Genomic DNA, 24,102 nt, shown 5'->3' with positions numbered 1-24,102 from the left:
GTTGTCTCTCAACTGTGAGAGGTGTGCATCAGTAAGATTAATTCCATAAGCTTCGGTTTTAGTCTTATTCACTTTGTAATAACTTAGCGCACTAAAGCTGTCTAAAGTGGTAAAGACCTCCGGAACCGATGACGTGGGGTTCGTAAGAAGGAGGGTCACATCGTCGGCGTACAACAAAATTTTCTCAGAAGTAGTGCCCATCGCCAGTCCCTCTATGCTTGGAGTAGACCGAACCAGCTCCGCCAACGGCTCCATGACTAAGGCGAAGAGCAGGGGCGACAATGGGCACCCCTGCCTAGTACCGTTAGAGATAGCGAATGTTGGGGAACAAAAGCCCGTTCCTCTCACCCTAGCACATGGGTTCGAATATAAGGCCTTGATCATATTGATGGCCCGAAACGGGAAGCCAAAAGCTCCTAGAGTTCTCCACATGTATTCCCACCTGACCCTGTCGAACGCCTTTTCGGCATCTAAGGACAGGGCCAGGAGGGGGGTTCCCAAGCGCCTCGCCTCAGCAAAGACCGAGATCAGGCGTCTAGTATTATCAGGGCCCTGGCGTCCCTGGACAAAACCCACCTGGTCTGTCGCTACCAGGGAAGGAAGCAAGGACGCCAATCTGTCTGCTATAAGTTTGGAGTACAGCTTTATATCCACATTTATCAACGAGATAGGGCGGAAGTTGCAGCAATAGGAGGGGTCTTTACCTGGCTTGGGGATAGCGACAATGGTCGCTTCAAGGAACTCTTTAAGTATCCCTTCTCCCTTGCTGATTTCATTGTACATCTGACACAGTATGGGCTCTAGTAAGGTTTGTGTCTTTTTATAGAATTGCCCCGGAAACCCGTCCGGGCCCGGTGCTTTTCCATTCTTCAGTTGTTTAATCCCCAGTCCTATTTCTAATTCCGTAAATGGTTCAATGAGTTTGTCCTTGTCCTCGTCAGACAATGTGGGCAAACTTAGTTTCTCTAGAAATAAGGATATTTCAGAGGGTGTGGCTTTGGTAGGAGCTTCGGAAGCCTCTATGTTATAAAGTCGTTCATAGAAATCTGCAAAAGCTTTTCCTATGTCATCCGGAGCATAGAACTTCTGCCCATTATGGTTGATATAGGGTATTCTGGAGGCAGCTGTCCTCTGTTTTAGTTTGTTTGCCAACAAAGTGCCCGCCTTGTTACTCTTCGAGTACATGACCATCTTAAACTTGGCTAATGCACGTTGGGTTTTTTCCAGTTCCAGGTGCTTGATTTACTTTTTCAAAGCAAGAATGTCAGTGGACATTCCAACAGTAGGGGACAGCTTGTTTTGTTTTTCCTTAGTGCGCAAGTCGCAAGTGAGTTTCCCCAGGGGGGCACCCCAGTGCTTTTTGATATTAGCAGCTTTAGCAATGCAGAATCCTCTAACAAATGCTTTTAGAGCCGCCCATCTGATCTGGTGGGAAGTGTCATGTGGGTCATTTGTTTCCAAGAATTCCTCTATCTTTTCGAGTAACTCTTGGGCAAACAATGCATCCTCCCATAGGAACTTGGGGAGTCTCCAGGGGGGTCTGCTTGAAAGAGATCCGCCTGTATTTATTGACATCGCTACAGCGTCATGGTCAGACCAAGGACAGCTGCATATAGTGGAGCCTGTGACTTTATTCAGTGTCCAGGAGTCCACGAAGAAAAAGTCTAATCGCGAGTAGGAATGGTGCGGGGGCGAGAAGTATGTGTAATCTCTAGTGTCCGGGTGGCAAGCTCTCCACACATCATATAGGGAGGACTGATATATGAGGTTTTGGAATTTAGGAGCTATGGACTGCGAGTACTGATCCACTACTTTACCGCTTGGGAGCCGTTTATCCATCTCAGGGTCCCAGACCAAATTAAAGTCTCCTCCCAACACCAACGTGCCCTGACGCAAACCCTCTATGAAGGAGAGCATTTTACGCAGGAATTGAATCTGACCCTGATTAGGGGCGTATATATTCACGAGAGTGATTAAGTGTGAATTTAGTTCACACACGAGTACCAAGAATCTTCCCTCAGGGTCTGTTTCAAGGTGTAGCTGTTGAAAAGCCACCGATTTGCTGACGCATATCGAGACTCCTCTACTTTTGTCCTGATAAGTCGAGCTAAGTACCACCGGGTATTGTCTAAAGTTAAAATTCGGGGTTTTATTGGATGCCCAATGTGTCTCCTGAAGAAAAGATACGTCACAGTGAGATTTAGTCAGAAAGGAATGTAAGAGGCTTCTTTTAGAAGGGGAGTTTAGGCCCTTCACATTTAAGGAAATGAACTTAAGGTCAGAAGCCATTTGTATACATATATAAAAAAAAAAAAAAAAAAAGGGGGGGGGGGGAGAGGGGGAGAAACGAGTTGAGAGAGGGGGAGGAGGTAGGTGGAAAAAAGCGTGGGGAGAAAGGGTTGAAGGCGTGAAGGAAGGGAAGGGAGTTAATGAACCTGTGCAAACAACCAGAGAGGCAACACCTAAATAATTACAACCTTATTGTCCACCTCTCTGCCAGAGAGGGGTGGAATAGTGCGATGTACGGTGAAATGTGTGGTTTCGAATGAATCTATGTTCTTTTGCTTACTTCTAGTAAGCTTCGGGTTTACCCTTCAGGGGGGGGGGTGAGGAGTAACGTTACAGAGTTTACTAAATTTAGTATCTAGAGAATAAGGGAAAAGAAAAATGAGAGGCCGGGGCTGGCCTAAGATACAAGGGGGGGAGAAATGTCATGCTAGGGGTTAAACGCATGTCACGTTTGCGTCTGTTGTTTCAGCAGTCAGGGAGGGGATGATAGGAATTTCCTATCCCACTGGCGAGTCAGTGGGTGGAATATGTCGTACAGGTACCCCACGGTATATAATAAACAACTGTCAACCTTGTGTTTAACTTCTATTGCCTAGATTAACATGAGTAGGCCTGGATTTAGACATATAGTAACTATATCATATCCCTGAGTCAGGTGAGGCCAGGAGATAGGGAGTGCGTACTTCCATCTAAGGATGGGCCAAAAGAGATTAGTAAGGCCAGTATCCAGCACCACCTCCGCCACACACGAGCCAAGGAGTTTCATATCAATCACAAATATAACATCAGAACAGTACATAAAACTGAGTGAAAAAATACATCATGTCATATCATTAGACTGGTGTGTATTGCTTTAACAGAACAAGCAACAGCTGACATCTCTTATGACATATCAGGTATTAATATTTTAACTTTACTCAATGAGAATCTATACCACATCTGCACCCCATCTCTCCAAGAATATTTGTACATAGATGCAACCTAAACCATATCTAAGCGGGGCAGCAGTCTGGCCGCGTGGAACTTTATATTGCATAAGTAGACCAGCCGTGAGCTCACGAACATCCAGCCCTATTCCTAATTAACAGTTGGAGGCAAACTTCAATATTGTATGTGGGTCCTCTGGTCTAGGGTGTCTTAAGTCAGCATGCAATGTAAATATGATGACACTATTGCCGTATAGAGTTGCCCGTGACGGGGGGGGGGGGGACAGGGTGGGCGTGTATCTATCTGTAAGCAAATTAGGGTATAGCAATATGGCAAATATCTAGCACAGCCCCCGTCACGCGCAAATCATGGGCTTCATGACGGTGGCAAATAAATTGGCATGGAGCTCAATTAGGTAATGAAGTATAATGTCGAGGCAGGTGAACATATATAGTATTATTAGGGCGATTTAGAGCTCTTCTCTATTGTAGTTTACTTAGTGTCATCGAGATATATATTCTACGCATAATATCAGTCTGAGTAATCTGAATCAATATCTAGAGCCCCCGGCTGGTCCACCCAAAAGCTGTGCAGGGTTATGATCAAAAAACATGAAAAGAATTACTTTTTATTGTGGGAAGTGTATCGTGTTTAATATTGATGAAATGCCCAGATTAAATAATATTAAGTGTGCAAACACGCGCCTAGATTATGAGTTTTGCGGTAAGGTGAAAAAGTAGCGTTAACAGGTCCTAACGCTACTTTTTTATGCCAGCTGCTATTACGAGTCTTGCAGGTATAGGTGCACCGCACACTTTTTTGGCCTTACCGCAAACCGACTTACGTAAAGTTTGTAAACCATTTTTTCTATGGAACTTCCATAGCGCTGGTATTACGAGTTTGTCCTGGGAGGCCAAAAAGTGAGCGGTACAGCTTCATCCAAGCGACAAGATGTCCTCAACGAAGCCGGCAGAAGTGGTCCTCCAGACGGGCAGAAGTCTTCATCCAGACGGCATCTTCTATCTTCATCCTTCCGACGCGGAGTGGCTCCATCTTCAAGACATCCGGCGCAGAGCATCCACTTCAATCGACGTCTTCTTCAGAATGAATATTTCTTTAAGTGACGTTATCCAAGATGGTGTCCCTTAGATTCCGATTGGCTGATAGAATTCTATCAGCCAATCGAAATTAAGGTAGAAAAAATCCTATTGGCTGATTCAGGCTGGATGAAGACTTCTGCCCGTCTGGAGGACCACTTCTGCCCGTCTTGAGGACCACTTCTGCCGGCTTCATTGAGGACATCTTGTCGCTTGGATGAAGACTTTTCCTGGTAAGTGAATCTTCAGGGGTTAGTGTTAGGATTTTTTAAGGGTTTATTGGGTGGGTTTATTTTTTTATTTTAGGGCTTTGGGCAGCAATAGAGCTAAATGCCCTTTTAAGGGCAATGCCAATCCAAATGCCCTTTTCAGGGCAATGGGGAGCTTAGTTTTTTTTTTTTAGTTAGGCTTTTATTAGGTGGATTGGTTGTGTGGGTGGTGGGTTTTACTGTTGGGGGGTTGTTTGTATTATTTTTTTACAGGTAAAAGAGCTGATTTCTAAGTCACAACAATAGACAATCACAGTCTGCTTAAACTAATAACACACAAAGAATGAAATGTTGCCATGTTTTTATTGAACACACCATGTAAACATTCACAGTGCAGATGAAAAAAGTATGTGAACCCTTGGATTTAATAACTGGTTGAACCTCCTTTGGCAGCAATAAGTTCAACCAAACGTTTCCTGTAGTTGCATTTCAGACGTGCACAACGGTCAGGAGTAATTCTTGACCATTCCTCTTTACAGAACTGTTTCAGTTCAGCAATATTCTTGGGATGTCTGGTGTGAATCGCTTTCTTGAGGTCATGCCACAGCATCTCAATCGGGTTGAGGTCAGGACTCTGACTGGGCCACTTCAGAAGGCGTATTTTCTTCTGTTTAAGCCATTCTGTTGTTGATTTACTTCTATGCTTTGGGTCATTGACCTGTTGCAACACCCATTTTCTGTTGAGCTTCAGCTGGTAGACAGATGGCCTTAAGTTCTCCTGCAAAATGTCTTGATAAACTTGGGAATTCATTTTTCCTTCGATGATAGCAATCCGTCCAGGCCCTGACGCAGCAATGCAGCCCCAAACCATGATACCCCCACCACCATACTTCACAGTTGGGATGAGGTTTTGATGTTGGTGTGCAGTGCCTCTTTTTCGCCACACATAGTGTTGTGTGTTTCTTCCAAACAACTCAACTTTGGTTTCATCTGTCCACAGAATATTTTGCCAGTACTGCTGTGGAACATCCAGGTGCTCTTGTGCAAACTGTAAACGTGCAGCAATGTTTTGTTTGGACAGCAGTGGCTTCCTCTGTGGTATCCTCCCATGAAATCCATTCTTGTTTAGTGTTTTACGTATTGTAGATTCGCTAACAGGGATGTTAGCATTTGCCAGTGACTTTTGTAAGTCTTTAGCTGACACTCTAGGATTCTTCTTCATCTCATTGAGCAGTCTGCGCTGTGCTCTTGCAGTCATCTTTACAGGACGGCCACTTCTAGGGAGAGTAGCAGCAGTGCTGAACTTTCTCCATTTATAGACAATTTGTCTTACCGTGGACTGATGAACAGCAGGGCTTTTGGAGATACTTTTATAACCCTTTACAGCTTTATGCAAGTCAACAATTCTTAATCGTAGGTCTTCTGAGAGCTCTTTTGTGCGAGGTATCATTCACATCAGGCAATGCTTCTTGTGAAAAGCAAACCCAGAACTGGTGTGCGTTTTTTATAGGGCAGGGCAGCTGTAACCAACACCTCCAATCTCATCTCATTGATTGGACTCCAGTTGGCTGACATCTCACTCCAATTAGCTCTTGGAGATGTCATTAGTCTAGGGGTTCACATACTTTTTCCACCTGCACTGTGAATGTTTACATGGTGTGTTCAATAAAAACATGGCAACATTTCATTCTTTGTGTGTTATTAGTTTAAGCAGACTGTGATTGTCTATTGTTGTGACTTAGATGATGAACAGATCACATTTTATGACCAATTTGTGCAGAAATCCATATCATTCCAAATGGTTCACATACTTTTTCTTGCAACTGTACATTGGGAATTTTACCTAGAAAGTTCACATCACATTGAGGGACAAATATTGTGCACACTGACTCATATTGCCAACTTTGGGACATTTTATATCGGACTTTCATTATCACAACTGTTATATCGCATTATGTTTTAACTGATAGGGTACCCTACTGTTATTTTGTTTTAGATAATAAATTGTTTTAGCTAATAAATTGTAATAGAATTAAGTTTATATTTAATTTTTTAACTACTTTAGCCTTCTTGGAGCTCCCTCTATCTGGATTATTGTACATTTTGGAAGATTTTTTTCCGAGCTTTTGGTTTCATAGGTGTAGGCACTGTAATTACTAACCAAAACATAACTCTAAGGAAAGATTGTTACATAATTTGGACATAGATCTCTGAAGTTCTATCTCCAAGCAACTAAAGAGTTTAGAAAAGCCTCTAGTTTGTTTGTAAATTACTCTGAGAATTGTAAAGGATCGAAAGCTAATATTGGCATCTTGGCTTAAACAAGTAAATCACAAGGCTTAATTGGTAGCTGGTAAGTCGCCCCTAACCATATTACAGCTCACTCTACGAGAGCAGTGGTAACACTATGGGCCTTTAAGAATGATGCATCTTTGGAATAGATTTTCAAACCTGCCACATGGTCCTCCTAACATACTTTTTAAAAATGTATCTTTGGTGCTTTGCAAGCAGCATTTGGCAGGAAAGTCCTTTAAGTCGTGTTGTTGGCTAAATAGGAACTGTCAGTAAAAGTATTTCCCTCCCTGTCTGTAGCATAGACCATCTGCTTGGGCATTAATCTCATATGTTATTGAGGATTGTGGACCATTATCATTTTATGAAAGAAAAAAATTATGCTTACCTGATAAAATTTTTTTATTTCAGAATGATTATGGTCCACAGGCCCCTCCCGCTTTATGGATGACCATTCTTATTAAACCTCTATAGACCCTGCTTTCCTACCTTTCTTACCTATTCTCTATTCAGCTATACATAAAATTTGACAGGTGGGAGGGTTTTAAAGCTCTTGTATGGGTTCTTGACCCTTCTCCTAGTGGCGGGAAATATATACCATATGTTATGGAGGACTGTGGACCATAATCATTCCAAAAGAAAATAATTTATCAGGTAAGCATACATTTTGTTTTTGGGTTTCATGCCCCTTTAACATCCATTAGCATCATTACTGTAAACTGTATTAAAAACATCAGGCCCCTGCAATAGACCTGGGGGTATATTACTACATACTGCAATGTTACATTTTGAGCAATCATTAAATTAAACTCTGTTCTTTATGTTTTAACTAAAATAATAACCAGAAGCAAACTTAGAATTGTACTACTATGGTTACTGTAACCCCAACATCAGAATCGTCAAGAAACTTGGCTCCTACATCTGAGAAAATGCCATGATCTTGCTCCCTGGACAGCTGCACATCTCCTCTTTGCTTTGCCTACAGTTGTGGCACATACACTTTTTTCTTTATTCTCTGTCTCCTTGTAGCAGAATCGGTAGGTGATTCTCTTTCAAATGAGTCATCTAGGAGGTCTGTGACTTGTAAAATAGTTAAGATTGAGGGGTTTGCACACCCTTCAACCATACAACTCCATTTATTGTCTCTCCTTACTGGTCCCGCCTCTGTGATGTCACCATGCATGTTTGTGGTGACATGTAGCTTTTTCAACGCCGCCCACTACACCACTGTAAGGAATCCACTTCGCATTTTCCACTTGTTCCATGTTTTCACAAGTCAGCTGACTTAGGCTATTTAGGTGTTCACCTGTGTGCAAACAGGTGCTTAGTTATTTTCCTTGTAGCAGTTTACAGCTCTCCTGCTCAATGCAGCTACTCGCCTAAATACCAAGCTCTCTCTTTTGGATTACAATTTGTTCATTCAAAATAGAACCAGTTTTTCCTACTGCAAGTTTCTACAATGTTACCTCTCTAAGAAACCAGCTACAAATTATCTGCTGCTTGTTGCTTTATATCAATCTTTGCTACACACAGCCAAGCCTCTCTCACTAAATGGCAGTCTCACTGTAACTGAACAAACAGGATTGGCGTAACATTCTAACTTGGTACATTGCTGAACTGATTTCAACGATCTATAGTAAGTTGGGACTGTTTTCCTCTCACTCCTTACCTGCAAGCACAAGATTTGTTTGTTTCTCAGCGTCTGATACTTTTGTCAGATCTCTCCGCTTGTGCCGCTGTCACTCAGCACATTGACTCCTCCCACACATATTAAATATACTAAAGTTTCTTATGCATCCAGTACTTATCTCTCACATTTGGGACTTCCTTTACTTTATGTACTGAACAATATAGTATACCTGAAGCCTTTTGTTCTGCTTCCTGTTATTTACCAAATTTGATAACAGAGACAGCTATTGAATTTATACATTACTTTATTTACAAATATTAATTTCCTTTCACTTTCAGGCATACAGTCTATGCTATTTAATAGCCTGTTTAAGAAAGTGATACAAATACATTTTTTCTCAAGTCTGCAGTTGTGATCTTTTGCTCCTTCTTCATCAGGCATTACAACCACTAACTGTTGTGGCCTGCAGACACTGGGATTACCGACAACCAGCATTGTAACAGCAATCCCACTTAATGACGAGACTGGTTCGTCTTTGCCCTGAGGTAGAGATTTGCATGATGACCCATTCAAAAACAGATGAAGTAATACAAATTTTTTTCTGAGATTGTGTACAATTTAAAGTCCCATTATCCACTTTTTTTTTTGGCAACCTAGAGTTAAGTCGCAATTAAATCACTCTAAAATTACTGGCTTCTGAATGTTTAGACTGCCTCTTTGTTTTGAGTAAATTTGTCAACCTTGCCATACCCCATACAGAAAAGGACAGGTATATGCTATCTGATAAGGAGAACATATGTGCAGGATTACTCTTATTTTTCTCTATTAGTCTATATTATTCTATATTGAAATAAAGTGAGACTAAAGTTTTTAGACACTCTAAGAATTCTTGATCATCAGCTTAGAAAAACATAATTTATGTAAGAATTTACCTGATAAATTCATTTCTTTCATATTGGCAAGAGTCCATGAGCTATTGACGTATGGGATATACATTCCTACCAGGAGGAGCAAAGTTTCCCAAACCTCAAAATGCCTATAAATACACCACCCACCACACCCACCACACCCACAGTTCAGTTTAACGAATAGCCAAGAAGTGGGGTGATAAGAAAGGAGCGAAAGCATCAACAAGGAATTGGAATAATTGTGCGTTATACAAAAAAATCATAACCACCATAAAAAGGGTGGGTCTCATGGACTCTTGCCAATATGAAAGAAATTAATTTATCAGGTAAATTCTTACATAAATTATGTTTTCTTTCATGTAATTGGCAAGAGTCCATGAGCTAGTGATGTATGGGATAGCAAATACCCAAGATGTGGAACTCCACGCAAGAGTCACTAGAGAGGGAGGGATAAAAATAAATACAGCCAATGCCGCTGTAAAATTAATCCACAACCCAAATCAAAAGTTATAAATCTTTATAATGAAAAAAAAAATGAAATTATAAGCAGAAGAATCAAACTGAAACAGCTGCCTGAAGTACTTTTCTACCAAAAAACTGCTTCTGAAGAAGAGAAAACATCAAAATAGTAGAATTTAGTAAAAGCATGCAAAGAAGACCAAGTTGCTGCTTTGCAAATCTGATCAACAAAAACTTCATTCTTAAAAGCCCAGGAAGTTGAAACTGACCTAGTAAAATGAACCGTAATCCTCTGAGGTGGGGACTTACCCGACTCCAAATAAGCATGATGAATCAAAAGCTTAACCAAGATGCCAAAGAAAGGGCAGAAGCCTTCTGACCTTTCCTAGAACCAGAAAAGATAACAAATAGACTAGAAGTCTTTCTGAAATCTTTAGTAGCTTCAACACAATATTTCAAAGCTCTTACCACATCCAAAGAATGTAAAGATCTCTCCAGAGAATTCTTAGGATTAGGACACAACGAAGGGACAACAGTTTCTCTACTAATGTTGTTGGAATTCACAACTTTAGTTAAAAATTTAAATGAAGTCCGCAAAACCGCCTTATCCTGATGAAAAATCAGAAAAGGAGACTCACAAGAAAGAGGAGATCATTCAGAAACTCTTCTAGCAGAAGAGATGGCCAAAAGGAACAATACTTTCCAAGAAAGTAATTTAATGTCCAGAGAATACATAGGCTCAAACGGAGGAGCCTGTAAAGCCCTCAAAACCAAATTAATACTCCAAGGAGGAGAGATTGACTTAATGACGGGCTTGATGCGAACCAAAGCCTGTACAAAACAATGAATACCAGGAAGATTAGCAATTTTTCTGTGGAACAGAAAGAGCAAAGATTTTTCCTTTCAAGGAACTTGCAGACAAACCCTTATCTAAACCATCCTGAAGAAACTGTAAAATTCTAGGAATTCTAAAAGAATGCCAAGAGAATTTGAGATGAACAACATGAAATGTAAGTCTTCCAAACTCGGTAATAAATCTTTCTAGACACAGATTTACGAGCCTGCAACATAGTATTAATCACTGAGTCAGAGAAACCTCTATGACTAAGCACTAAGCGTTCAATTTCCATACCATCAAATTTAATTATTTGAGATATAAGGTCTGGCCTTAATGGAAGTGGCCAAGGTTGGCAACTGGCCATCCGAACAAGATCCACATACCAAAACCTGGGCAGTCATGCTGGAGCCACCAGCAGCACAAACTTGCTTCCGCCTGAGGATCCCCGGACCTGATAGGTACCCGGGAAGTTTCTTGTTTAGATGACATGCCATCAGATCTATTTCTGGAAGCCCCACATCTTAACAATTTGAAAAAACACATCTGGGTGAAGAGACTGAGAGCTTGACGACTGAGATAATCCGCTTCCCAATTGTCTATACCTGGGATATGGACCACAGAAATTAGACAGAAGCTGGATTCTGCCCAAGCAAGTATCCGAGATACTTTTTTCATAGCCTGAGGACTGTGAGTCCCACCCTGATGATTGACATACGCCACAGTTGTGACATTGTCGGTCTAAAAACCAAAATATTGATTGGTTATCTCGCCTCTTGAGATTTCCAAACCCCTTGTGCTGTCAGAGATCCCCAGACAGCTTCCCAACCTAAAAACACGCATCTGTTGTGATCACGGTGTGATATCCTAGAATAATCCCTGCACCATTAATTCAGCATTGAAAACTGGAGAGGTCTCATATGAAAACGAGCAAAGGGAATCGAGTCCAATGCTGCAGTCATGAGACCTAAAACTTCCATGCATATAGCTACTGAAGGAAATAGTAGAGACTGAAGGTTCCGACAAGCTGAACCCAACATAAATTGTTTCTTGTCTGTTAGAGACAAAGACATTGACACAATCTATCTGGAAACCTAAAAATGGTGACCCTTGTCTGAGGAATCAAGGAACTTTTTTGGTAAAAAGATCCTCCAACCCATGTCTTTGAAGAAACAACGGAAGTTGAATCATATAAGATCTGCAGAACGAAAAGACTGAGCAAGTACAAGATATCGTTCAAATAAGGAAAACACGAGAACCTTTGAAAAGATTCCTAGAGCTGTCGCTAGTCCAGAAAGGAAGAGCAACAAATTGGTAATGCTTGTCTAAAAAAAGAGAATCTCAGAAAAAATGAAAATAATCTTTATGAAACAGAATATGAAGATATGCATCCTGTAAGTCTATTGTGGGCAAATAATGCCCTTGCTGAACAAAAGGCAGATAGACCTTATAATCACCATTCTGAAAGATACTCTTACATGACAAATCAAAAGATTTTCTTTCTTTGGGACAATGAATAGTTCTGAATAAAACCCCAGACCCCGTTCCCGAAACGGAACTGGTATGAATACCCCAGATAAATCCAGGTCTGAAACACACTTTCAATCCAGGTCTGAAACACACAGGAAAATCTGAGCCTTTACAGGGATTGCTGGAATATGTGAGAGAGAAAAAGTCTTCTCACAGGCAGTCTTACTCTGAATCCTATTCTGTACCCCAATCTAAGGAGTTTGACCAAATTGAACCAAACAACTTTAGAAAAATCTTAACCTGCCCCTTACCAGCTAAACTGGAATAAGGACCGCACCTTCATGCAAATTTGGGGGCTGGCTTTGATCTCTTAAATGGCTTGAATTCATTCCATTTTGAAGAAAGCTTTCAATTAGAAACATATTACTTGGGGAAGAATTAGGTTTCTGTTCCTTATTAAGAACAAAAACAGATATAAGCTTAAGATTTAGCCTTATAACTTAATCTTGAAGCAAAAAAACTCCCTTCCCCACAGTAACAGTTGAAAGTATTGAATCCAACTGTGAACCAAATAATTTATTACCTTGGAAGGAAAGAAAATAGAAATCTGGATTTAGAAATCAAGTTAGCATTTCAAGATATAAGAAACAAAGTTCTTCTAGCTAAAATAGCTAAAGACATAGATATAACCTCAATTTTGATAATATCAAAAAATGTCATCACAAATGAAATTATTAGCATGTTGAATCAAGTTAACAATGCTAAACAAATCATAATCCGATACTTGTTGCGCTAAAGTTTCCAACCAAAAAAAAAATAGGAATAGTAGTACGTCTAGCAAGAGTAGAGAGCCCCATTAACTTTGGGGATCTTTTCCCAAAACTCCAAACTAACTGCTGGCAAAGGATACAATTTTTTAAAACCTTAAAGAAGGAATAAAAGAAGTACCAGGCCTATTTCATTCCCTAGTATTAGGAACTGGGAAAAAACCTCTGAAGTAACCACAGGAGGTTAACAAACAGAATTTAAATGTTAGCTATCCTTAAAATTAAGAGGACTAGTCTCCTCAATATCCAATATAATCAACACTTTTTCAACAAAGAACAAATGTACTCTATTTAAGAATAAAAAAGTAGATTTGTTAGTGTCAATATCTGATGAAGGATATTCTGAATCAGATAAATCCTCATCAGAGAAGGATAATTCAGTATGTTGTCGGTCATTTGAAAATTCATCAACTAAATGAGAAGTTTTAAAAAAGACCTTTACATGTTATTAGAAGGCGAGATGGCAGACAAAGCCTTCTGAATAGAATCAGAAAAATATTCTTATAAATGCCCAGGTATATCTTGTATATTAGATGATAAAAGAATAGCAATAGACAATGCATTAATACTGATGGACATTTTCTCTGCATGTAAAAGTTTATCATGATAACTTAATACAAACCATAGCTAAAGATAAAAATTCATAACATTAAAATAAATGAACTTAGCTTTGATAGGACTGATATCAGTCAGCAGGAATCCAACAGTGTTTTCGGATACAGGTACAGTTTTGAGATATCTTGCAAATGTAAGAGAAAAAACAACATATAAAGCAAAATATCAATTTCCTTATATGACAGTTTCAGGAATGGGAAAAATGCAAACAAAATAAGCCTCTGGAAACCAGAAATAAAATAAGACTTAAATAATGTCAAAAATTTGGCGCCAAGTATGACGCCCACAACTGACAAAATATTTTTTTGGCGCCAAGAAAGTCTGCAACAAACACAAGCGTCATAGATGACGCAACTACGTGAAAACTCTTGGCGCCAACTAAGACTACGGAAATGCCGAAATTACGTCAACAAACGTAATTCTCGCGCCAAAAAAGTCTCGCTCCAAGAATTGACGCAATAAATTATAGTATTTTGCGGTCCCCGCAAGCCTAACAACCCGCAATTTAGAAAAGAGAGTCAATTTGAAAATTTCAGGTAAGAATTTTTTTTCTTTTTAATGCATTTCCCAAAATGAAACTGACAGTCTGCAAAAAGGAAATATACTGATTAACCTGAATCATGGCAAATATAAGTACAAAACATATATTTAGAACTTTAATATAAAGTGCCAAAACCATAGTTGAGAGTGTCTTAAATAAAGGAGACATACTTACCAAAAGACCACTCATCTACATAAAGTAGATAGCCAAGCCAGTACTGAAACGAGAATCAGTAGAGGTAATGGTATATAAGAGTATATCGTCGATCTGAAAAGGGAGGTAGGAGATGAATCTCTACGACCGATAACAGAGAACCTATGAAATAAATCCCCGTTAGGATGACCATTGTATTCAATAGGTAATACCTCCCTTCACATCCCTCTGTCATTCACTGCACTCTGAGAGGAACCGGGCTTCAGCATGCTGAGAAGCGCATATCAACCTAGAAATCTAGCACAAACTCACCACCTCCATAGGAGGCAAAGTTTGTAAAACTGAATTGTGGGTGTGGTGGTGGGGGGTGTATTTATAGGCATTTTGAGGTTTGGGAAACTTTGCCCCTCCTGGTAGGAATGTATATTCCATACGTCACTAGCTCATGGACTCTTGCCAATTACATGAAAGAAATTTACATTTAACTACACTAAAAATGCATATGGGTACTTAGAGATCCAACAGTACAACATGTAGTGAAGAGGAAACGAGCATTACAAAGTCAATATAAGAGGCATTATGGGTGCAAATAACTAAAGCAACATTTTTGCACACCAGACAATGGTTGTAAAGTGTTAATGTGACTAAATATTTTTTAATTACATTATAACAAACTAAATTCCAGAAATATATATTTGCTTATGTTCACTGCATAGTTATTTTTAAACATTATACAATTACTTTTTATATATATATTATATATATATATATAATATATATAATATATATATATATATATATATATATATATATATGAAATGACAATCTGTTGTGAAGAAAATCTTCATTACAAATAAAGGACATGTTATAAAGGCAACATTCTACAAAAATAAACAATGTTTTGTGCACACACACATTAGATATAAAGAGTGGTTTAAAAACTCAAATAATTAAATTAAAATGCTTTCAAGATAAAAATAAGTATGCCATTAATAAATAACATTACTCCCATTTATTTCTTTATTTCTTATCAACAGGGGAATTTATAAACTGCAATAATCCTGGTTATTGTCAAAGTGTTGACACTTCTTCCAGTCTTCTATACAATCTAAGAAGCCGCATCGGAAATTTATCTTCTGAATCTGGAAAATGTTTTACCTTGAAATCAGCTCTTAGTAATCATATGAAAATTCACACAGAAAAGAAAGTATTTCCATGTTCTTATTGTGGGAAATGTTTTACTCAGAAATCAAATCTTAGTAATCATCAGAAAAATCATTCAGGAGAGAAAGCATTTTCATGTTCTTACTGTGGGAAAATGCTTTACTCAGAAATCAAGTCTTATTAATCATAAGAAAAATTCATACTGGAAAGAAAGCATTTTCATGCTCTGAATGTGGTAAAGGTTTTACTCTTAAAGGAAATCTTATTATACATCAGAAAATTCATATAGGAGAAAAGCCGTTTTCATGTTCTGACTGTGGGAAATCTTTTACTCAAAAAGGAAATCTTGTTGTTACATCAGAAAAATCATACAGGAGAGAAACCATTTTCATGTTTTGATGTGGGTAAATGTTTTACTCACAGAGCAAGTCTTATTACACATGAGAAAATTCACACAGGAGGGAAGCCATTTTTATGTTCTGTCTGTGGGAAATATTTTACTCTGAAAGGACAGCTTGTTGCTCATCAGAAAATGCATACAGGAGAAAAGCCATTTTCATGTTCAGAATGTGGAAAATCTTTTATTCAGAAAGCACACCTTATTATACATCAGAATCTTCATACAGGAGCGAAAGCATTTCCATGTTCTGAATGTGGTAAATGTTTTACTTTAAATTCAAATCTTATTATGCATCAGAAAATTCATATAGGAGAAAAGGCATTTTTTTGTTCTGACTGTGGGAAATCTTTTACTCAGAAAGCACATCATAGTAAACATCAGAAAATTCATATAGGGAGAAAGGCCATATTTTATGTTCTGACTGTGGGAAATCTTTTACTCAGAAAGCACATCTTATTAAACATCAGAGAATTCATACAAGAGAGTAAGCATTTTTCATGTTCTGAATGTGGGAAATGTTTTATCCACAAATCAAGTTCTTAGTACACACCAGAAAATTCATACAGGAAGAGAAGCAATTTTCATGTTCTGACTGTGGAAAATCTTTTATTCAGAAAGCACATCTTGGTAAGCATCAGAAAATCCATACAGGAGAGAAAGCATTTTAATGGTTCTGAATGTGTTTTTTTTTTCTCACAAAGCAAGTCTTATTATACATCAGAAACATCATACAGGGGGCAAAGCCATTTTACAGAAGTGATTTCACACAGCTCCCTCTTTCCAGTTGCAATGTGACTAGGCCATGACTGCATATACCCTTGTATTTCCAGACACATTAAGTACATGGACCCTTTATCGTGGTGGATTATGTTTTATGGACTCTACACACAGCAGCTTCACTATGGGCTAGATTGGAGCGGTATTTAGAGCTCCCACTAGAGTGAAAACACAGCTAGAAGTAAGCTTTTTGCACACTTCAGATTGCATGTGTATTACAAATTAAAAACTTTGCGGTGCAAAACCCAACACGCAACCGTGATAACTTTTCCCCATAGACTTAAAAAAAACTAACACCCAGGGGTGGGGATTCTCAAATTTTTATGAACAGGTTCTAGTGGGTTTTAGCAATGGATTCTCTAACTTCTCCAAATACTACACTTTTCTAAATTTTAGGAACTGGCAAGAACAGGCTGAATCCCATCACTGTGAACACCGTGTTTAACCAAGTGCACTATACCCAACGAGAGTAATAAACATGTCATATACCCTTGAACCCTTATACTTTTTACATAATATTCATATGAATAATTTTTAATCAAGTAGTGTTTATTCAAGTGTAACTATTTTTAAATGTATTAATGTTGTATTTGGGGGAAAAAATTTTAACCCCTTAGCCCTTTACTGAAGTCTGAAGTTGTGCCAAATACTTTTAATGTAAAATGTGATTGACCTCAGGGCAATCACGTTTACTTTCAACTTGTAATATGAGCGAAATTTTACTTACGTGATAGAACCCGATGTTGCTCATGCACGTTAGTTCACCTTGTTTAATCTAGCCCCTATATTGTATGTGAGACCTCTTGATAACTTTATCACAACATTTTCTGCACTTGGCACGACTGGCAGTTGTGTAGCAAACTGCATTTCTATTTTCAGTTGTTGCATTGTCTGCCCAGTGGAAATATTCTCATTTTTAAGGGGTTTTTACATGGCTCATAGCTAATAGGATTATCGGCTGGTAATCAAAATCCCAAAAGTTTGTTTTATATTTTACTAGCAATTTAGAGAGCAGATTATCTATTTCCTTCATCCTTAAAAAAAGTCATGATATAGAATGTGTTGCATCATACATAAGATTTGTATGTTTTCCATTATATTATCTCCATTAAAACTTCTTACTAAGGACTGTATATGATTAAACTGACTTTTTGAATATAATGGTATATTGTCATTAATTTTAAGGAAGACTCCTTAACTCCTTGCTTATGCTACCTTTATTAACCACAAACTCACCTAAAAATTCATAATAACATATTTCATTACTTTATTCTTAGAATATGTCCAGTCTACTGAATTAATGGATTGGAGTCCTACGATGACACTGTGCAAAAGACTTAGTGACAAATATTCTTTGTACACATTGTTCTTTGGGACTTCTCTGCTGCTGCTCACTGCTATATATCTCCCCTGCCCCACATGTCTCATCCCCTTTTAACCTACCTGTCAATCAATAGGCTATTTTTACTCACTGCTTACCCTCAAATTCTCAGATTCTGTTTGAAAGCTGCCTTTACTTGCATATCCTCCAGATGATATTCTGACTACGAACTGGTAGGCTATATATTATTTTGTTCTATGTGTGTTCTTAGGATAAGTGTGTTTGCAGCGTTTGTTGTCTTCTAAGATGTTTTAAATGCAAGAGCGTATTATAACTTTTCAGAGAGCACTTAATACATTGCAATGTAATCATAACACAGTTAAAAACAAATGGAAAACAAATGACAAAACCAATTTGTGGTTATAAACTTTTTATTAAAACTATTTATATAAATGTTAAAGTTGCAGAAAGCTGCTTGTAGTTTACAAAGAAGGATTATTTAAAAGCTTAATGGTCTTCTGATGACTTTCTCTGCAGTTTGACTTCCTTCTTTAGGGCAGCTTTAAATACTTGTTGGTTTTCCATCAAATCTCTGTAACCAAAAGAGAAGATGAAAGTATAAGGGGCTTCATGGAAAACAAAAGCGTGTAGTACCTTATATAAAATATATTATATATACAAAGGTCTGTTATGTACCTTTATATAAAGTATATACTGTATAGAAAAGTCTGTGATGCACACTAAAAAGAGAGGACGCAATAGTTAAATGGATACTAAACCCAAATGTTTTCTTTAATGATTGAGAGCATGCGATTTTAAGCAACTTTCTAATTTACTCCTATTATAATTTTTTCTTCGTTCTCTTGCTATCTTTATTTAAAAAGCAAGAATGTAAAGGTTAGGAGCCGAGTTAGTATCCCTTTAATAATATCAGATTTAACATCTCAAACCCAGCAGATTTCAGTAACAAATATCCTGCACAGCTCATTTGTACAGCATTTACAACTGTTTAAACCATTTGTATTCAGTAACAATACCATTGTCATGTGCTCCCATCCACTTACGTGAAGATTTTTTCACCAGTCTGCTTCCTTTGCTAAATTGTACTATGGATTTTTCAAGCAAACAAAACTAGAAGGGCATAAATGTGTCACCTGTCTGCAATAATATAAGGAGATATGTCACAGACCTGCGAAAAGAGCTGTAGGGACAATGAAATATAGTAACAAACTTCTAATTCAACAGATGATGTTATTTCAGGATTGGTAATTAATAACTGTGTTTAACAATGTACATGGGAGAAACAATTTATTAATCGTGTGCAGCAATAACGCTCATAGACAGGCCTTAATCAGGACACAACCAAACCCAATATTGTGTCTGCATGAAGTACTGATTGCCTCATCCTTCCTGACCTGATCAGGAGTGACAATGAATCGCTATTTCAGAGCAGCTTTTTTTTTTAATCCATTTCTTTAAAATCCCTTTAGAGGCTAAAGTGCAACAAGCACTGAGGTAATAAAGGATGACAATTGGATATTTTTGTGATTGCACAAGTCTCATTAAGACACAATTCCCCTTGTCACCATCTACCCAATTCCAGTGTCACTATATATATATATATATATATATATATATATATATATAGAACACACCCACTCACATAGCGGGACTGAAGAGACCGGAACCACATATTGCGTAAAAATGGTCTTTTATCTGTTACATCACTCACTACAGCGTTCCATCAGCACAAGAACTGTGCTTCAGGAACTTCATGAAAGTACTGGCCGGAGTGGTATAAAGTAAACTGCCACTAGACTCTGGAGCAGAAGAAACATGTTCTGGATTGATGTATCATGCTTAACTATATGGCAGTCTAAAGGAAGAATCCCTTTTTATGTTTCCTAAAGGTTTAGATTAGCTATTAATAAACATGCTCCAGACAGTGTAAAAATAAGGATGGAACTTACTTGGTTTTGGCTTTTTCTTGAGCAAAAGTTATTTTTAAGTTTTAATTTTTTCTTTGCATGGTAAATAATTTTAAATCCAAGACAGCATTTTTTTCTTTCTTCATAGGAAGAAAAACAAAACCCCATTAAAACAAAGTTCTTAACTGAAGATAAAATATGAGATGTGTTCACATTAAGCAATTCATTAAAGGGACACTGAACCCAATTTTTTTTTCTTTTGTGATTCAGAGAGAGCATGCAATTTTAAGCAACTTTCTAATTTGCTCCTATTATCAAATTGTCTTCATTCTCTTGGTATCTTTATTTGAAATGCAAGAATGTAAGTTTAGATGCAGGCCCATTTTTGGTGAACAAACTGGGTTGTTCTTGCTGATTGGTGGATAAATTCACCCACCAATAAACAAGTGCTTTCCATGGTTCTGAACCAAAAAAATAGCTTAGATGCATTCTTTTTCAAATAAAGAAAGCAAGAGAACGAAGTAAAATTGATAATAGGTGTAAATTAGAAAGTTGCTTAAAATTGCCTGCTCTATCTGAATCATGAAAGAAAAAAATTTGGGTTCAGTGTCCCTTTAAATTAATTTCAGTTTAGTACCACTTTTGATTTTATAAACCTATGATATTGTATTATATGAATATCTTTATTTTACAAATGTTTTAAGCAATAAAGCCCTGTTTGTATCTATTATAAAAAAACAACTAGCTTTATGAATCAGCTCAACATGAGTAAAAATAAGCAGAACATTGCAAGCTTCTAGCTTTACAATATTATTGTTATGATCATTTATTTGTAAAGTGCCATCAAATTCCATAGCGCTAGTGAAATGAATTTGGGAACACAATGACATTAAATCATGGCATAAGGAATGCAAATGCATAAAACAGACTAAATAAAACAAAATTACTACAGGGAGGAGGAGATTAAAATCAATATAAGCCAACTAAACACATGTAAGTTACTTACTGTATTATGGTGGAGTGAAAAGAAAAGGAGGACACAATGCAAACATTATCAATCAATCAATTCTCTGTTCATAGAGTGTATTAATGTGCAAATTAGCCAAGGGCCTTAGGCAGACAACATAGGTGCAAGTCCCAGAGGAGGAGATAAAGTTGTTACCAGGTCCAGGGGTTAGTCTGGATCCTATCTGTCTGTCTAACTCATAATGAACTGTGTGTATATATATATATATATATATATATATATAGTGACACTGGAATTGGGTAGATGGTGACAAGGGGAATTGTGTCTTAATGAGACTTGTGCAATCACAAAAATCTCAAATTGTTTGGAACATCCTTTATTACCTCAGTGCTTGTTGCGCTTCAGCCTCTAAAGGGATTTTAAAGAAATGGATAAAAAAAAAAGCTGCTCTGAAGTAGCGATTCATTGTCACTCCTGATCAGGTCAGGAAGGATGAGGCAATCAGTACTTCATGCAGACACAATCTTGGGTTTGGTTGTGCCCTGATTAAGGCCTGTCTATGAGCGTTATTGCTGCACATGATTAACAAATTTTTTCTCCATGTACATTGTTAAAGACAGTTATTAATTACCAATCCTGAAATAACATCATCTGTTGAATTATAATAGTTTGTTACTATATTTCATTTTCCCTACAGCTCTACAGTACTAGTGGGGAGTTCTTATTAAAAAAAAAAAAAAAAAGTTCAACTTGAAGAAAGTTTTATTTTGAGCCATACCGGTTCCTGTAGCTCATACAGCCATATTACTTTCTCCTCAGCATGACTTTCATGTAAGATAGCCATTCACTCCTGCCACCTGTCTGATATCCACATCCCATGAGTGGAAAATTGGGTAAGCGGGATTTTCTGAGTCGTACAGACATTGCAATCCCGGGGGAGTGGGAAACTCCATCCGGAAATCTTTGTCCAAAGTCCCTCAACCGTTGGGGCATTCCAGACATGGATCTGATGGGCCTCCTCGTCTGAACTTCAGAGTTCCTTTACTACGGGTACAGATCCATGGACTCCCAAGGCGGCTCTAGTGGGACTGCACTAGTAGCACCTTGTGACCTTCAAAACTAGCTTATGTGTCCCGCCGTTTCCTCTCATCTCCCAGGCTGGTAGCCAGGATCAATCAGGAGAGGGCGTCGGTGATTTTGATAGCTCCTGCGTGGCCACGCAGGACTTGGTATGCAGATCTGGTGAATATGTCATCGGCTCCACCATGGAAGCTACCTTTGAGACGAGACCTTCTTGTTCTAGGTCCGTTCGACCCACGCAGCTGACTGCTTGGAGATTGAACGCTTGATCTTATCAAAGCGCGGGTTCTCAGATTCTGTTATTAATACTCTTGTTCAGGCCTGAAAGCCTGTAACCAGAAAAATTACCACATAATTTGGTATATCTGTTGGTGTGAATCTGCAGGATTCCCTTGGGACAAGGTTAAGATTCCTAAGAGTCTATCCTTCCTTCGAGAAGGATTGGAAAAAGGATTATCTGCAAGTTCCTTGATGGGACAGATTTCTGCCTTGTCTGTGTTACTTCACAAAAAGCTGGCAGCTGTGCCAGATGTTCTAGCCTTTGTTCAGGCTCTGGTTAGAATCAAGCCTGTTTACAAAATTTTGACTCCTCCTTGGAGTCTCAACCTAGTTCTTTCAGTTCTTCAGGGGGTTCCGTTTGAACCCTTACATTCCGTTGATATTAAGTTATTATCTTGGAAAGTTTTGTTTTTGGGTGCAATTTCTTCTGCTAGAAGAGTTTCAGAATTATCTGCTCTGCAGTGTTCTTCTCCTTATCTGGTGTTCCATGCAGATAAGGTGGTTTTGCGTACTAAACCTGGTTTTCTTCCAAAAGTTGTTTCTAACAAAAAACATTAACCAGGAGATAGTTGTGCCTTCTTTGTGTCCTAATCCAGTTTCAAAGAAGGAACGTTTGTTGCACAACTTGGATGTAGTTCGTGCTCTCAAATTTTACTTAGCAGCTACTAAGGATTTCAGACAAACTTCGTCTTTGTTTGTTGTTTATTCTGGTAAACGGAGAGGTCAAAAAAGCAACTTCTACCTCTCTCTCCTTCTGGATTAAAAGCATTATCCGATTGGCTTATGAGGACTGCCGGACGGCAGCCTCCTGAAAGAATCACAGCTCACTCCACTAGGGCTGTGGCTCTCCACATGGGCCTTCAAGAACGAGGCTTCTGTTGATCAGATATGTAAGGCAGCGACTTGGTCTTCACTGCACACTTTTTCTAAATTTTACAAATTTGATACTTTTGCTTCTTCTGAGGCTATTTTTTGGGAGAAAGGTTTTGCAAGCCGTGGTGCCTTCCATTTAGGTGACCTGATTTGCTCCCTCCCTTCATCCGTGTCCTAAAGCCTTTGGTATTGGTTCCCACAAGTAAGGATGACGCCGTGGACCGGACACACCTATGTTGGAGAAAACAGAATTTATGTTTACCTGATAAATTACTTTTCTCCAACGGTGTGTCGGTCCACGGCCCGCCCTGGTTTTTTTAATCAGGTCTGATAATTTATTTTCTTTAACTACAGTCCACCACGGTAACATATGGTTTCTCCTATGCAAATATTCCTCCTTAACGTCGGTCGAATGACTGGGGTAGGCGGAGCCCTAGGAGGGATCATGTGACCAGCTTTGCTGGGCTCTTTGCCATTTCCTGTTGGGGAAGAGAATATCCCACAAGTAAGGATGACGCCGTGGACCGGACACACCGTTGGAGAAAGTAATTTATCAGGTAAACATAAATTCTGTTTTCTTGCAATATCCATGTCACTTATCCACACATTCTTTCAGTTAACACTCACCTAGATTACGAGTTTTGCGCTATAGTGGGTGCGAAACGAATGCAAGAAAAGTTTAGTTATTTCACCCTCCATAGCACTGCCATTACGAGTTTTTGAAAAGCCGCCTTTTGTGCGTGCGATATGGTTGCGTTGAGCTCCATACCACACAAAATACAAGCACTGCTTTGACGTGCTTGTGCAGGCTTTCCCCTCAGACATCAATGGGGAGAGAGTGTGAGAAAAACACCTGCGATCGCAGAATGAAAAGCTCCGTAACGCAACCCCCATTGATGTCTAAGGGGAAAAAAAAGTTACATTTAAACTTAACACCCTGACATAAACCCCACGTCTAAACACTCCTAATCTGCTGCCCCCGACATCGCCGACACCTACATAAAGTTATTAACCCCTAATCTGCCGCTCCCGACATCGCCACCACCAAAATACATTTATTA

The 24,102-nt window shown here is 38.6% G+C and overlaps 1 protein-coding gene across 2 annotated transcripts in view; it reads left to right on the top strand.

Moving 5' to 3' along the window:
- LOC128657286 (gastrula zinc finger protein XlCGF53.1-like) overlaps positions 1–16,205 on the top strand; it is a 163,249-nt gene extending 147,044 nt beyond the window's left edge. For both annotated transcript variants that reach the window (XM_053711569.1, XM_053711568.1), the window contains one exon: positions 15,290–16,205. In XM_053711569.1, the coding sequence (XP_053567544.1) occupies positions 15,290–15,600 (311 nt within the window). In that variant the 3' untranslated portion in view covers positions 15,601–16,205. The remainder of the gene's footprint in view (positions 1–15,289) is intronic.
- The last annotated feature ends 7,897 nt before the right edge of the window (positions 16,206–24,102 follow it).

This window comes from Bombina bombina, chromosome 4 (assembly GCF_027579735.1).
Source record: "Bombina bombina isolate aBomBom1 chromosome 4, aBomBom1.pri, whole genome shotgun sequence".
NCBI classification, from domain to species: Eukaryota; Metazoa; Chordata; class Amphibia; order Anura; family Bombinatoridae; genus Bombina; species Bombina bombina.
This window is presented reverse-complemented; position numbering and strand designations above follow the sequence as displayed.